Genomic DNA, 16,176 nt, shown 5'->3' with positions numbered 1-16,176 from the left:
GACAGCACAGATACAGCTTTAGTTTATCTCCTTGGAAATTAAGTCAGAGGAATGAAGTTTTTATACCATTTTTAAAAGAATAAGTACCTTTAAGTGTAGTTTTTCATTTTATTTCACTTCTTAAAATATTTTTGATTTGTTTGTATTAATTGTGTAACACTCGTAGAACCAAAGTAACTGGAAAACTGTTTTTTTTTTAAATATAAAAATAATAATAACACAGGCTGGGCCACAAAATGCCATCATTTTGTGAAACTGGACCACAACCAGGTCAGCAGCACTTTTAGATTTTTTTTCTCCTTCTGCTGAACTCAAAAGCTCCTTTTGGGGGATAAACCACCAGAGGACTTTGTTCAGTATAACCCAAAAACATGTTCTTTTTACATTAAGGGGAGGTCTGTATGTCTTCACTTGTTTTTGATCCACAGTATTATGACCCAGCTTTCTGATCTGAGATCAGGTATAACTGTGTCTACATTCAAAATCAGTGTCAGAATCTTTATATTATCCCAGCCCTGTACTTAATGACTGTATGTGTGTTGAGTCGCCCACATATTTTAAATTATTTAAGTCACATGAAAGGGTGAGTGCAAAATGACCAAACCGCAAAAATATGTTCATGTGAAACTTGTTTTTGCTACTGTTCACATTAATGAGATCTTACAAAATTACTTGAAGTCCTTATTTTGAGGATATATATACAGAAAAGACTGACATAATTGGCCTGAATTAAATGTTAAACGTAAGCCACTTTCTGGTAATATTGATGTAGTTTAACCTGAAATTCAAGCAAAAACAGTTTGCATGATTCACTGCTTAACAGTAACAAAAACATCAATTTAACTCACTGTGCCTTAAAAACACAGTGAAATGAAAACACAAAGCAAACAGGCTATAATTGAAAATGTGTTTATTTTATTTTATTCGTTGACTGTTTATGATCTTGGTCTCTCCTTCTTGCCTTTGTAGAGTGCCAGCAGAGACACGTTGGCCACTTTGACCACCTTGAAACGAACTCCGGGAATGTCACCGACGGCATGACCCTTACGTCCGAAACCTGCCACCAGAACCTCGTCGTTCTCCTGCAGGTCAAGAAATAGAAACAAAAGAGGTTAGAAGAGCGAAAATTGAGAACAGAGCTAAATTATACATTTAAGAACTTTTAAGGGCCCAAAAGAAAATTACAGTGAGATCTGTAGATACACATACAGATCAAAAACTGGAGCAAGTTAAAATCCGTAGTTTACTGCAACTTAGACATTTCATAGACACTTCATAGACACAGACACTCAAGTCCACATAAACTGGACTATTGCGGACACGATGGCTCGATGTTTCTGTTGTAGAATCTACATAAACAATCCTCTAAAGAATAAACTCGCCACTCCCGTTTACCTCGATGAAGTTGAGGCAACCGTCATTGGGGACGAAGGCGGTGATCTTCTTGCCGTTCTTGATGAGCTGAACTCTCACACACTTCCTAATGGCAGAGTTGGGCTGCTTGGCCTCCACACCACTACAGAGAGGAAAAGTACAAAGCTCTTTAACTTAAACCCAAACACCCTTGATTATGGATTTAATAAAGAGGAACTCAAAAGACCAAAAACTGCTTTATATCTTCCTAAATTACAAGTGTTAGCTGCTGTTGTGATACTTACACTTTCTCAAGTACGATCCCCTTGGCGTGAGAGGCTCCTCCGAAGGGGTTAGCCTTCAGGGCAGTGCCCAGGTGGGCCTTCTTGTACTGTTTGTCGTGCCATTTCTGCTCACGCCGGTGATTGCGGAGCTTTCTGGCAGTACGCAGACCACGACACTTTCCTGAAAGAGGGCAAAAAAAAGAAGAAAAAAGCCAAAGTCAGCACACTCGGGTACGACCATTAAGATGGTACTTCAGACCTTCCCGAGTCATGCTTAACTCTTTCCCCCTTGGACACCTACTAGGGGTAACTTAAGAATATCCCCATTTGTGCATCAGATAATGAGGATGAGCCTATACAGCAGGCACGTCTAAAGTCTGGCCCAGGGACAGATTGCAGCCAAAGTCTGGACACCCCTCCATTACAACTTACTAGGGTCACCGTTGTAAACCCAGAAAGCTGTTCTAATAAGCATCAAACCACCTCTTTAATATACAACAAGTGTCTTTGTGGGGAAAAAGAGACAAACATCAAACACAGTGATGCTGTAGATCAATTAAACGGACTCCTTAACGAGAAAGACAAAAAGGAACACAGATGCTTCTCTTCGGTGGGTACATAAAAAACTGGTCAGCCCGCTGTTCGCAGGGCAGAAACATTTCACTATCAGTCCCTATTCAACAGAAATCTGATTTGTCAGGCATCCTTCCCATGAGTGTGAGGACAGGGCTTCAGTTAAGTTTTACTTAACAGAATTTTGCCAACATATCAAAATTAGTGAGAGCTGGATAAGCGCTGGGCTAAAACTGCAGAGAACGGCTAAAGCTCGGTGCTCTCACAAAGACAACCTCCGGCTTTAAAAATGACACTTAACCCCCACCGGGTGTCACTTTAACGGCATTTGCAAATCTTCTATTTAAGTACAAAACAAAAATAAGGGACAGGTAGCTTAAACTGTAACGGGAACCTTTGGTATGCTGAGCTAATGCCGCTAACACGCCGCTAGCAGCTCAGACATGTTATGGCCGCTCCACGTTGCGGTTTCAAAGAAGCATAAAAACGGATTTTTTTTTAATAATCTGCAGAGTTTTACCGACACAAACGAGTTTAAATCTGTTCGTAAGACCTTTATACGCGGCACTGTTGTGAAAACCCCCCACAGAAGTCACATTTTTGGGGTATTTGAGATTAACTTTCAGACGTACCCATGATTGCTGAGCGAGCCTGGGATGGAAAGGAAGGAACCAGGATGCACCGCGGCGATGTCTACACCGAGGCCCCCGGGTGGGCGTTGCCACGATATATGCCTGATTAAAATTATGCCATTTCACGCCAATGTTTTCATATTTAATTGTTGCAAAACAAAGAATTTGGACTCATTTTAGAATTTGGTAATTATACATAAAACCAGTGTAGTTTTATTGTTGAGAGCTGCTAATTTCCTTCTCTTATTTTTGTCTTCACTTTTTTATCTCCCTTTCAGTCAGTCGCACTATTATTATTCATCATATTCATCACTCCCGACCCTCCCGTTTTCTCAGTTTCTGAGTAATTTACTGTATTGTTTTTATTTAAAAACTGAAATTAGAGCGAAACCAAATAATTGGATATCTAAACCTGCAATTAACGGCTAATGGATGTCTTGTTAGTGCCCTCTGGCGGACAGAGTATGTAGTTCACACATGTGACAAATTAAAGGAAAACCTGAATTCCATGAATCTTCACTGTGGTCTTCCTTTTCCCACTATTGTCCAATATACCCACTACCCCTCCTCTACATGTCCATCTGAGGTATCCCTCTGATAAACTTATTTCTAATCCGGATTATTCAAGTAACTTGCAGCAAAAATCTTAGCACCTTCACCTTCAAAGCATACATAATATCAGGCCTCTTATCATCCTATAAACCTCCCCTTTCAATCTTTCTGTCGCACTCTCTTCTTCCACTCTTCTCTGCACAGTTCATTGCTTTGGATGGTTGACACCAGGTATTTAAACTCTTCTACTGTCACTACCTCTGATCCTTGCATCTCTGGTGCACTGATGACAAGACCTTCACTCACAATGTCTGCTCAGCAGCAAAATTTAGCTCTATGTGAACAGTTAGGACAATGATGTTTCTGTATTACTGAGATAAGCAGGTGACTGAGAAGGTCAGTGCAGGACACGATCAGGCTGTTGATTAAAACCAAGAATGCTGTGTGTGAGATTTACCAGGAAAAGCTGGAAATGTCCTTAGAGAGGTTAGTCTGATTTAAAAAACGATGCATGAAGATAATCACCAGGCAATAACACAAAAGTATGAACATCTTGACCTTGTTAGTCCCATTTGGGGGATTATATGCCGTTATCTGACAAATAAAATCACTTGCTGTGAGGTAAAGATTTTGGTGAGTGAAATTCTAGCATTTTATTAGCACCAATTCACAGATATCTGAGTTTTTCTGATTCACCCATAGAATGTGTGAATATTCTTGTATCAGCTGCCCCATTTAGTCACCACCACCACACATCGTCTTCCTGCATCTCATCCTATCTCTTGCATCCTCTTCTGCCATACAAACCCTGTGCATGTACCTGCCTTAATCCTAAACACTAGACCACCAGTGAAACTCATCCACTTATTATTAATACTGTATAAACTGTAGATACAGATGTACTGTAGATACTTTGGTAAATAGTGTAGTGAAGTAAAGACAGAATTAAGTTTAAGCTTCTATGCTTTAAATAAATAAATAATGTTGAATCTTAAAAATACAGATAAAATGCATCTGCAACAAATGAGTCAAACACAAAACCTATTTTTTGTTTATTTATAAGAGGCTTAAACTTCATTCTGTCTTTACTTTACTACACTGTTTACTAAAGTACTTTTGATATAAAACTAAATCTGGTACATACAGCAACAAATCCAATAAAATGGGAAAGGCCAGATGTGATCCACAAGCCACTGTTTCCCTGCCGGTAATGCATTGTTATTGTAACTGTATTGTGTACATTTCATTCACTGGTATCCCTGTAACAGTGCATCTGAACACCTTTCATACACGACAAACATATTTACAGACGGACAGCTGACCAGTGCTTTGTTTTATGTAATCATCATTTTTCTGCCTTTAATCTCCAGACATTAAATATATTTTGACTGAGCTGACCTGAAAATGATAAACTGAGGGAACAACAGTGTGTTTGACCTGTGGGCGGGGCTCCTGTCACTGCTCGCCACTGCTGTGTCCTGTGATTGGCTAATTCTGCCATCTGTCAGGGGGGTTTAAAGGCATGGGGCAGATTAAAGTAGATTAGGATGGGCAGGGAGGGAGAGAGAGCGCATGCTGGCATCAGACTCTGGTCACCACGGCGATGGCTTCACCAGGGAAACATTGCTGCATCCTCCTCCTCTTCCTCCATCTGCAGGCGTCTGCCTGCCTCCACCGACAACCTGCAGATAGGTATGTGGACAAACACAAACAGAGCAGGTGTAGTAGCTTTATGTTTGTTTTTGACCTCTCCTAACTGTCTAATCTTTGATTTGTGCTATGCTCACCCACAACCTTCTACTCACTACACCTCATGTGGTGCTATGGTATAGCTTTTATTTATTTATTTTTAATTTGAGCTCAGAGGAACAAGCTCGGCAACTTTTCCTGTACACAGATACCTACTTTCACATCTAGCACACACAGAGTAACATTATCATCCTTTTGTACTAATGTGTGTGTGTGTGTGTGTCCATGTGATTAAACTAAGCCCCACATTCACTCTCCTTTTAGCTCCACCAAAGCCTGAGAATGAGATACCTGCTTAATCTGGAGACAATGAGCCTTGAGCAAAGAGTTAGCATGCCATTATCAAACCAAAATCAGGACCTAAAACAGGCTGGAACGCTTTGGTGATGTGCAGAGCTTGCAAGAGTTTTTTGTGGCCAAACAAAGTCCCCAATTACTTCAATAAAGCATGATGACACTGTCTAATGACATATAATGTTTCTTTGAGATGCCATCAGCAGTAAGACAGGAGTTATTTTCAGCAGAATCATTTTATTCACCTTTAAAAGCCCCTAGTTTCTTTAAAGTGGGAACAGTTTTTTTCAGTTCCATTAATTAAAATACACAGATTTTTAAATGATAATACGTATGGAAGTTGTTTAAGTACTAATCTAGCAAAAATAATGCTGATTGAATGGACCACATTTAATCCTGGTGCTCTCTCTATTACTTGCATTTCCAAACCGATGGTCATGCTTTGTTTATTTTCAGTTTCTATTACTCTTTTTCTTTGCCGTTGATGGTAACAGACTCTTTTTTTTACTGCATCAAATACAAGTGGTCAAAATGAAGGCAATGCACAAGTGCTAAAAACTGAGCATTTGGAGCATTTTTAATGAAATTATATGACAAATAATACAGTGCCACTGTGTGCCACAGTCTGTCCAACACTGATTAAAAGGTATTAGTGTCACAAATTTATAGTTTTATTGATGCCTGTCTCTAAATAAACCTGTTAACACTTATGTCATGCTGGTCACTTCTGGCTACCAAAATAAAGCATGGTGACAACCAAAACCAAAGTGGTTTCTAGAGCCAATAAGTGACATCACGGTGTGTGACATCACGGTGTGCATGTCCATCTTTTCTATACAGTCTGTGGTCACATGGAGTGAAATGAATACATTTTCACCAGTTATTTAAAAAAAAATTCAGTATGTTATACGTGTCTGTTTTCTGTTTTTTAAACTGTAATCTGTCCTTTCGTTCAGATCTAGCAAACAGAATCATGGTCTGAATGCTTTGTTGTGACAAACATAAGAGGAGCACTGCAGACTCTCTGTAGGCTCCTCTTGTTCATCATTTTTGTTTTATTTACTTACTTTATTGTATTATTTAGATTATTATCAGAGTGGGTATTATGTCGGGTGAACAGGGGTTGAAGCTCACGTTATACACATTTGTTCAATCTTCCTTCCTGCACATCCTAAATATTTAATTATATATATCCTGTTTTTATTTCGGCTTATTTAACCTTTCATCCCTTTCAGTCTATACCATAGACTGTATATGAAAGATGGCCACAGTCACTGTTACCCTGTTTTGCTGCCAGTCTGCTCACTGATTGGGGCAGTAATGTAAAAAATTAACATCATGTTGTATCAAGAGACTTGAATCAAGTGACTGGGACAAAAAATTAATCTGGAACATGATCACAGGATAATAAATTAAAGTGAGCAGAAGGTCTGTTTTTCCCTTCATACCCTTTTGCAGCCAGAGTCGACCATTAGAAAGAACAAAATGTTTAAGACACCTCCACTAATGCTTTAATTCAAGTGTATCAGTCGATGGTCAGCAGTCACCCACCTCACTTGCTTCCAGTGACCTCACAACACCTCTTAATACAAACCAGCAATCATGCCTTTGTTTTCTGCCTCTTGCTCACAGAGATTTTATCCTGACTCTTGTTTGTTTAATCCTCTTTGTTCCTTCTACCTGCCAGCTTACTTATTATATCTCTGACACGCTAACGAGCTCCAGCTCATCCAGCAGAAGTCTGTTAGTAATTCCTAGTTGAGGCTAAAAGCCAGAGGAGACTCAGGCACCTCCGTTTCATCTATTTCAGATTGTTTCTTTGTTTTTAATCTGTGTTTTAGTACAACTAATGTGTAGAATCACGCCAGCCGTATGTGGTGATTTAACTGTTATTTTCTCTCCAGTAAGCCATTAAACATATGGCAGATGTTTACAAAATCATTCAGTGTCTGCTTTCGTCTGGCGATACTTGCCTTAAACTCGACCCCAATAGGATGATTACGTTGCCCCATGTCTTTTGAGTGTGTGCATCAGCAGCTGTTTATTGCATTTCACAGTGTGCAGCTGTTGATGGTAAAGGATTGAGAAGCTGTAAAGTCTTCTCTGGCTGCAAGCCACCCCATCCTTCATCCTCGGGGTCTGTGTGCTTGTGATTGTATGATTATGCAAACAGTGCAATCCCACAATCCACAGCCCAGTGCCCTGACCCAGCACAAGAGAGCAGCTAAACCTTGTTTTTGGCTGAAGAGGCTCTTTGAGTGAAGGGGATTTGATCGCTCTATTGTCTGATTCTCTGACCTGATGTACATTTAAAATACATTCAGTATGTGCTGCATTTTATTTTCCATTCTCTGAGAGGATTTTGATCTTGAGAGTGCCCACACAGAGATCCACCGTGCTCTTGGCTCATTTAGATTAGATTATCCATAGCTGGACAATTTTAGCAGATTATTCAGAAATCAGGCTGCAGCTTTAAAGAAACAAAGTCACTGCCCAGAGTAAATGCATGCTTGTATTGTACATAATGGCTGTTAAATAATGTGAAATGACTACTAAACATACACATATTTTTACTAAAAGAGAAACTAAAATTACAAAATCATTGAGCAGAAAATTTGTGCAGATTTATTAGCCTGTGTACAGTGATGGCAAACAGACCGAGAAGTTAAACATACTCATGGGTAGAAGCAGCACATGTATGTATTTTACTTAAGTACTGGTACCACACTAATATAGTAGAAGTTTTTAGCAGAAGTCCTGACTGTAGGACACTTAAGAGCACTTAATGTAGAGCAGCAATGTTCTATCCTCTTGTGCATGAAAAATCTCATCAGTACCTGTAATAGTCAAACAAATCATGTTAAGCAGTACAAGCCTGTGAAACTGTAAATCTACAGAAAATGTAAAGAATCTAAATGCAACTTCAGAACTTTAATTTGTTGGTAGCTGTCTTGTACTTTCTGCTCATATATTCTGACCACTGCTTTACAGTATCAGTAAGGAATAAGATTTAAAGATTAAAGGCTCGTGGCTGAGCTGTAAAACCTTAATCTGAGAGCTTTTGACTATTAATCATTAATCTTCAAATATATATATTCTTACATATTGCATATTTAGACGTGTTATTTAAAACTAATCAATAAATCATGGAAGGTCTACATAGTTAACAGCTATTGATCGGCTAACTGAAATAGTCAGCATTAAGCAAGACTGATTAACCTGGTATTTTCCTTTTTTAAATCACGAATGAGGAAGCAACTACACTCACCAGGCACTTTATTAGGTATACCTGTTCTGCTGCTCCTTAATGCAAATATCTAATTAGCCAATCACATGGTAACAACTCAACACAACCAGGCATCACAGTGAGAAAGAAATGTGCTTTACATGACTTTAAACCTGGAATGGCAACCATATCTCGAGTTTACGGAGAATGATCTGAAAAAGAGAAAATATTCAGTGGGAAATAGTTTTCTATGCTTTGCTGATGTTAGAAGGGAATGAATGGAGGCATGCAGCAGCGCATCTGTGACTGAAGAACACATCAAACCTTAAAGCAGATGGGCCATCAGAGGAAAAGCACACTGGGTGCCACTCCTCTCAGAAAAGAAAAGAAAACTGAGGCTAGAATTCACAAAAACTGGAGAACGGCAGCCTGGAAAAACATTGTTTGAGTCACTGAGTCCCAATTTCTGTGGCAACATTTAGATGGTAGGGTCAAAATATGGTGTAAACAACATGAAAGTATGGATCCATCCTCCCTTGTATCAACTGTTCAGCTTCCTAGTGATCTAATGGTATATAGGATATTTTCTTGGCACACATTTGGCCCCTTAGTACCAATTGAGCACTGTTTAGATGCCACAGCCAAACATGTCCATCCCTTTATGACCACAGTGTACTCGATTGTTGTTATACATGTGTCAGCAACAATACTACTACTAGCAGTAATAACATATTAATGGGAAAAATCAAAATGTGATGGAATTGTTTCTTTGGTTGAATCCCAAAGTAAGTTGCTTAACTTTGACCAAATATGGTCAAAGTGCAAAGTAGTAAATTGATATAGAAAAGTTCAATCTGGGCCTTTTTTTTGGCCTCATGTGTTTTCTAATTATTCATCTGTTTAAAACAGGCTGTGGTCAGCCTGCACAGGGTCACACCTCTCTGCTGCTCTTAACAGCATCTCAGGATTTCTTACAGGTGGAGTTGCTCAGTTGTCCTTTGACAGGTGGCACAGCAGGTGGTTGTATATGTGGTTCAAGACAATGTTTTGACATCTCTGCCGCTGTCCACTAAACCCTGGCTGATGACCTTTGTGTAGTTTTCTCAGTGGTCATTATTAGGCAGCAAAAGAATCATTAACATCAATCGGATTGGTTCCACTCTCTCTTTATTATTTTACATTTTTATTGTAACGATACATATTTTCTGTAATTCCAGATTAAAAAGAGGATGAGCTGTAGCTTTAACCTTGTTATTGTTTCCTGATCCAGCACATCGATCTGAACCAGCTCTGGAGTCATTTACAAAGAAAACCGTCAATCAGACCTGATGCTAATTTGATTCTAGCATTAGATCTCAGTCCATTATGTTTCTGCTACAAGACTCTGTGTGTAATCTGGGTCAGAGTGTATCCTCTCAACAACTACCCACCTCTGTGCCAGACTGATCACTGTTATCTTAACTAATCCAGCAGGTCAGCAGCCGGGTCACTCAGGTGTACTCTGAGCACTTACACTCTCACAGGTTCCTCCCTTTAGCTTTATCTTTTAGCTTGGATTTCTATTGGGTGATTTGGAATGATGTGATTCTTGCATTATGCACAAAACAGCATCTGAGAAATGAAGGTGAATAACACCGATCATGAGTTTGCTTTTAAAGTTGATAAGTCTGATAAGTCCCTCCACACACTCTGCGTGAATAGAGTCAGATGCAAAACAATCGGCAGCTAGATCAGTTTGTGAAATCAAGACTATTTTATCTTGAATGTGTCTGATGTGTATTTGTGACTTCTTTCAAACTTTCTGAATCCAGTTCAACTGCAAAATGTAAGCACACCTAAGCTGGAGCCGAACCGGTTCTGCCAGGGTGCCTTTTGAGAACCAGGCCACATTTTGACGGGCCTGAAAATGTATTATGATGCAATGTTCCCAGCAGAAGTCTGAGAAACTCAAACAGAATTCACTGGTTACATCTATCGGTCACTGATGAATTTAATGAGGTAGCCCAACAGTTTTCTAGTGTCACACTGGTGCAAATCTTTAAAACTGGTTTTCGATTGGGCACTGGCATCATATCAGCAAAATGGGGCAAAAAGGTGCCTGCAGGTGTTAGGCTACCAAAGTGGGCAGAGAAGGACAGCTGGTGGTTTAGATGTGGCTGATGGTCCACATTAGACACATTAATTAAGCTTTTATGATGGTCCAGTACCTTTGTGAGCACAAACTACTTTAATGTCAATGTCATGTGTATATTTTATTTGGTGTATAATTGTTAAAAGGTTAAAAGGATTCAAAGTTGTAAAAGTTGCTAATGGTTGCTTAAGTATCTCAACCAGTTAAATAGGAGTGAATCAGACTCTTTTAAACATACTTTCACTTTCTTTGATTTTTTTTTTTTGTTCAGAATAAACACAATTCGTATAAGACAGTAAATCATTTAATATTTCACAATCATGTTATAGAGATTTATTTTTTCCCCATAAGATGATTAATTTATTTCATGTATTTCATTACTTAAAAATAAAGTTACAGAAGAAAAATAACTAGTGGAAAAAAAACTGCTGATGACAAATATGAAGAAATGACAACGATAAATATTTTACTGATTCTCCTTTCAATTCTTTTTGCAGTGCTGCTGTTTCTCTGGAATACGGTGAGATCTATTTATCAATCTGCTAAGACTTCCTTTACTTCTTCCTCCTTATTTCAGTTATAACAATATATGTAATAATGATGATGCCTGGGGGCGGGAACAGGGGTGTAAACTATTTCCTACACCTCTGTGTACGAAGTGGTCATTGTGAAAAGGGGTGTAGGAAGATCTGCAAAGCTAGCCTCTAGTGCAGCATTGTGTTTGGAGGTCTGTTTTGATTTGTTTATATTTCTCATATTTTAGTATAAAAGGTTAAAGGTATAACATGTATATTCTTATGGCTTATTTTGTTAAACAAATCCTGTTGTCTCTGCAGACATTGGGAGCAATGAGAGGGTGAAGGCAGAGCAATATTTGATACCAGCAGAGAGAGGACTTGGACAACTGCAGGTAAAATATGAGTGGGGAGGGAAAAACGTAACGCCACAATTTTCTATTAAAGTTTTACTGATTTTTAACCATTTAGGTGCTGAGAATATATTATATAATAAATGGAAGACGTGTCACAATTTAATCCTAATCTAAAAATGTGCAGCCACAATGTCACATATGTCGACTGTACCATCTTGAAACATGACTTAAATTTTTGTGTTAGGTTCATCGTGTATATATCGGCAGATTAACTTTCTTTTCCAACAAATAAAAAAATAAATAAAATCTTTGTTTAAATTTAACAAACCTCCCAGTTTTTTGGAAACAAGGTTGTAAGAGTGGGACAAAAATCATGTCCTCTCTGAGAAAATGATGATTCCTGTTTTCAGAAGCATACCAGGAAAATGCTGGAATTTATGAAGCACAACATTCTCATTAAAACACGTTTTATTAGAAAAACAAAAAGACAAACAAAAAACCAAACAGACATGAAACTGCAAAAACAGTTAATGCCTTTACATAAAAATTGAAATTTTGGCTTTAAGAAGTTGTTTCATGGAAGTTTGCTTCTTCCTACCTCCAGTCTTCAGATGCATCACGCAGGAAATTACTTCAGACACCAGGAGCTGCAGTTCCCCTCCCTCCTCTAAAGGTTCAGTGAGCATGAGTAACATTTTCTCCAACACAATCAGTTGGAGAAAATATATATTATAATAAATAATATATTATACCGTATATTCAATTTCGAAAGAAGATTTTTAAATTTACTGCTTTCTAACCGGTTGTACCTGCCCACCAGGTGTTGTCCGATGGGCAGCCGTGCCTCTTGTTCCAGGCCAGGAAACTGTCTCTCCGCTATGACAAGCAGAAACACCTGGACCTCACAGAGCGAGCCTTTTCTCCTCAGAAACCTGTCGACACCAGTCAGTCTGTCTGTCGCAAGGACAAAGCCACGTAAGTGCACCTCCTACTTGTCTTTCTACTTGTATTAGAAATGTGAGAGGGTCTAACACGAAGATTTTAATCCCAATTAAAAGACAAGAACAATGCAGTGTGTCCTGTAAGGAAAGGTCCAGTTGTGCTGTACATCTGAGAGTCTTACTTGTCTCTTTGTTCCTCTGTAGGCTGGTCATGAGGTTTGGAGATGTGGAGGATTTGAAAGGCCTGTCCATCAGGTTAGCTATGCCACCAAATATGATCATGCTAAGCAGTTTGTACACAATACATGAACATTTGCCCTGACTGTCTCCTCTCGCCTCTCTTTCATCAGACTGCAGCTGTCCAACACCTTTTATGAGTCTTCGGGGCAGTGGTGGTTCTCGGTGGACAGCGTCTCGCTGCTCTACAACATTTCTGAAGAGGCTGCATTCAATGCCAGCGAGGTGTACGCTCCAGCTTCCTCCTCCTACCGCTGCATCCACGTCAGCAGCCTGGAGCGATACAGTGCCCTGCTGCTACCTGGCACTGACCAAGCCCGCCGCTGGTCCATCACCTTTACAGACTTCCAGGTAGAGATGGCACGATACCACTTTTTTATGTCCGATACCGATACCGATATCATAAATTTGGATATCTGCCGATACCGATATGAATCCGATATAGTGTATTTTTTAATCAATAAAACGTTTTTTTAATATCTTGCTGCATTTTGTATAAGTTTATACTCAAGTTTAAATAAATAACAACACTAAAGCTATTCTGTTATACCTGTATGTAAAAAATACACTGCGCCCAAAATATTTCATAGTTCAGCAAAACCAATCAATCTAATAAACTTAAACCTACTCCATCCTCCCTATTCTGGTATTTTAAAGAGTACTTAGCAGAAATATTAAGCAACCTAACTAATAGGGTTGCAAACTCCCAGCAAAAAAAAATAGGGAACCACCCTCCACCTCATGATGCTTAATCGATGTAATCAAATTTAATTTGATGCAGGGGGAAAAATGCACAGAAATAAATTATTTTTCAAGAATAATTAAATAGATTCAACATCTTTCTTCAACAGAATTGCAGACTGCACAGATGGTATCTTCCCAAAGGAAAAAGTAGTATAGCTTACTAGGGTATATTAGACTTAACAGTTACTATATACATTAATGGACTTCTATATATTTTACATCAGATTAAAACTTTGGGTGTAAGATTCAGATAATTATTTATTAAAAGCTAGACATTTTAAATGAGAATAAGAAAGAAAAGTATGTCTTTGTGCCCCCTTTTCCCTGTTCATGCCCTATCGGCCCCCCTGGCTAAACTTTGCTAGATCCGCCCCTGCACAGTTACCAGCTACGTAGAAAAAGATCCTGGTGTAGAAAGTAATATTAAATAAATTCTAACAACAGCTTATCAAGCTTAATAGTGCTGCTGTTGTTCAACCGCTGGTTTCCTCTTTCTGGTGAGAAGTGGGCCAAAAACTAAGAAGAGAGACAGACTCGCGACAGAAAAGCTGATCAGCTGATCATTAAGCAGTTTCAAGATTGAAGTAGCAGCAGGAGAGAGAGAGAGGGGCAGTCGCTCCATATATCGGTTGTTAAGCTTAACGCTAAAATGCTTTACAAATATTCAGAGATGAACTTACACACTTGCTTTACTTCTCTCTGGGATAACTTCCTCGGAGATGAAATGCTGGTTTGGTAGCAAGCTACAAATACACACAGCTGCTCTATCACGTGATGCACACTGCTGAGCCGAGTTACGCTGTGTAGCAAGTTTTGTGAGGTGCTTTTTTGATATTTAATGGATCGGATTACATTTTTTATTTCTCACCGATATCCGATCCAGTAATTTGGGTCAATATCGGACCGATACCGATACGTAATATCGGATCCATCTCTACTTCCAGGTACCCGTCCATTTACCCTGTCTTTGACTGATTCTTCAAAGAGGGCGTTTTATTTCTTGTATGGTGTCTGGAAGACATAACAAAGTCTTGTTAGAACATTTATTAATTTTTCAGTGTTTTTTGTGGTTAAGGGTCATTTTCTCTCTAGTTCAATACTTTAACACATCTTGAACTTAAATGTCGAAATGTGCAAACACAAAGCTGGGAAAACAGCGATATACTGTCAGCTCACAGACCCAGAGACTGGCAGAGTACAAGATTTACACAGGTGAGCGGGGAGAGGATACAACACAGTTTAAAAATGACCAGTTTCTAATTGGACAAATACAAAAATAGAAACAAACAAAATTTAATGAAAAATGCAAGTTTTAAAGGGTTTTGAAACGGTTTTCCAATATTTAAATCACCACAGCGAAAAAAGCAATCACCCCCTCCTGAGGTTATAGCTAGTTGTATAACGTTAATGAGTTCATAATAAATTATAGCTCTGGGTTTTTATGCTCAGACTACTTGGGCTACTAGAATAGCTTTGCATGATTCACAGTTCAGAAAAGGTTTATTTGATTTATCCTGGACCACAGTGCAGCCCCTCAGTTCACAGAAGCTGTTTTAGCTCCTCTCGGTTTAAGACAAATAAAGATAAAGTTAGACCAGCAGGAGGTTCTGAGATGACTGTATTAAGGGTACCTGCTCTCTGTGATGTGATATAAAGCTAGAAGCATATTGAGAATATTACCTGTTTGGTTTTTTTTATAATGTTTCTATGCTCTCCTCAGATTCAGGCCTTCAGCGTTACCTCAGGAAAGTTTTCTCCTGCGAGCGACTGTACCACCTTCTTGACGCCAGCCATCCTGATGGGCCTCGTCACCTCCCTCATCCTGCTGCTGGTGCTGGCCTATGCCCTGCACATGCTCATCCACTTGAAACACATTGAGCATGACGAGGAGCACAAAGCCGACGTCTACTTCCCAAAAAGCCCTGAACACCTGGAACAGTACTGCGTGGAAAACCTCACTGAGAAAAATGTTATGTAGGTTAGGCAGTGAGGTGATGGACAGACTTTTAACAGTTACAGTTTTGAAAAAGTGAAATGCAGCTGATCTGATAGCTGGCACCAAACCTGGTGTGACATACTCTCAGCCCAGGGTGAAATTTTTTTTTTAAACTGACATTTCTAAACTTTTGTAATTTACCCATGAGAGGATTTCTGTTTTTGTCTTAATAAAAATATAAAACAAAAACTCTGGTTTCTTTTATATTTGTAGTGTTTGATTAAATTGTTTGCTTTTGAAGACATAGCATAATAATTGTTTATAAAGCTAGGTGTATGTCAGCTATATGTACTAGTCTCTTCAGTGAAATACAAAAAGAAAATAAAAATTTGGTTAGAGGAACTACTTTTTCAGCGTCACTCTGAGACAGGATATTTCTAATTTTAGAGATGTTGCACAAATGGAAGAAAGCAGTCTTACATATTTGTTTAATATGTGCGTTGAAGGACATGTCTTGGTCAAAAATGATTCCAAGGTTCCTCACAGTGTTACTGCAGGCCAAGGTAATGCCATCCAGAGTAAGAATCTGGTTAGATACCATATTTCTAAGATTTTTAGGGCCGAGTACAATAATCTCAGTTTTATCTGAATTA

General features: G+C 38.8%; 2 protein-coding genes across 2 annotated transcripts; one reads left to right on the top strand and one right to left on the bottom strand.

The window, feature by feature from the left end:
* Window positions 1–893: 893 nt before the first annotated feature.
* rps23 (ribosomal protein S23) lies at window positions 894–2,933 on the bottom strand. The gene is made up of 4 exons (XM_084928987.1): window positions 2,843–2,933; window positions 1,659–1,818; window positions 1,396–1,516; window positions 894–1,082 (listed from the first exon to the last, which is right to left on the bottom strand). The coding sequence occupies exons 1-4, from the start codon at window positions 2,844–2,846 to the stop codon at window positions 936–938; spliced, it is 432 nt and encodes a 143-aa protein (XP_084785113.1). The 5' UTR covers window positions 2,847–2,933; the 3' UTR covers window positions 894–935.
* Window positions 2,934–4,963: 2,030 nt separating this feature from the next.
* Window positions 4,964–15,770, top strand: atp6ap1la (ATPase H+ transporting accessory protein 1 like a). Its single transcript, XM_084928984.1, has 8 exons — window positions 4,964–5,086; window positions 11,292–11,314; window positions 11,631–11,704; window positions 12,270–12,338; window positions 12,486–12,640; window positions 12,811–12,861; window positions 12,957–13,194; window positions 15,308–15,770. The coding sequence occupies exons 1-8, from the start codon at window positions 4,998–5,000 to the stop codon at window positions 15,563–15,565; spliced, it is 957 nt and encodes a 318-aa protein (XP_084785110.1). The 5' UTR covers window positions 4,964–4,997; the 3' UTR covers window positions 15,566–15,770.
* The last annotated feature ends 406 nt before the right edge of the window (window positions 15,771–16,176 follow it).

The sequence above is a fragment of the Perissodus microlepis genome, chromosome 5 (genome assembly GCF_051167445.1).
Source record: "Perissodus microlepis isolate ML-2025 ecotype Zambia chromosome 5, ASM5116744v1, whole genome shotgun sequence".
Classification (NCBI taxonomy): domain Eukaryota; kingdom Metazoa; phylum Chordata; class Actinopteri; order Cichliformes; family Cichlidae; genus Perissodus; species Perissodus microlepis.
This window is presented reverse-complemented; position numbering and strand designations above follow the sequence as displayed.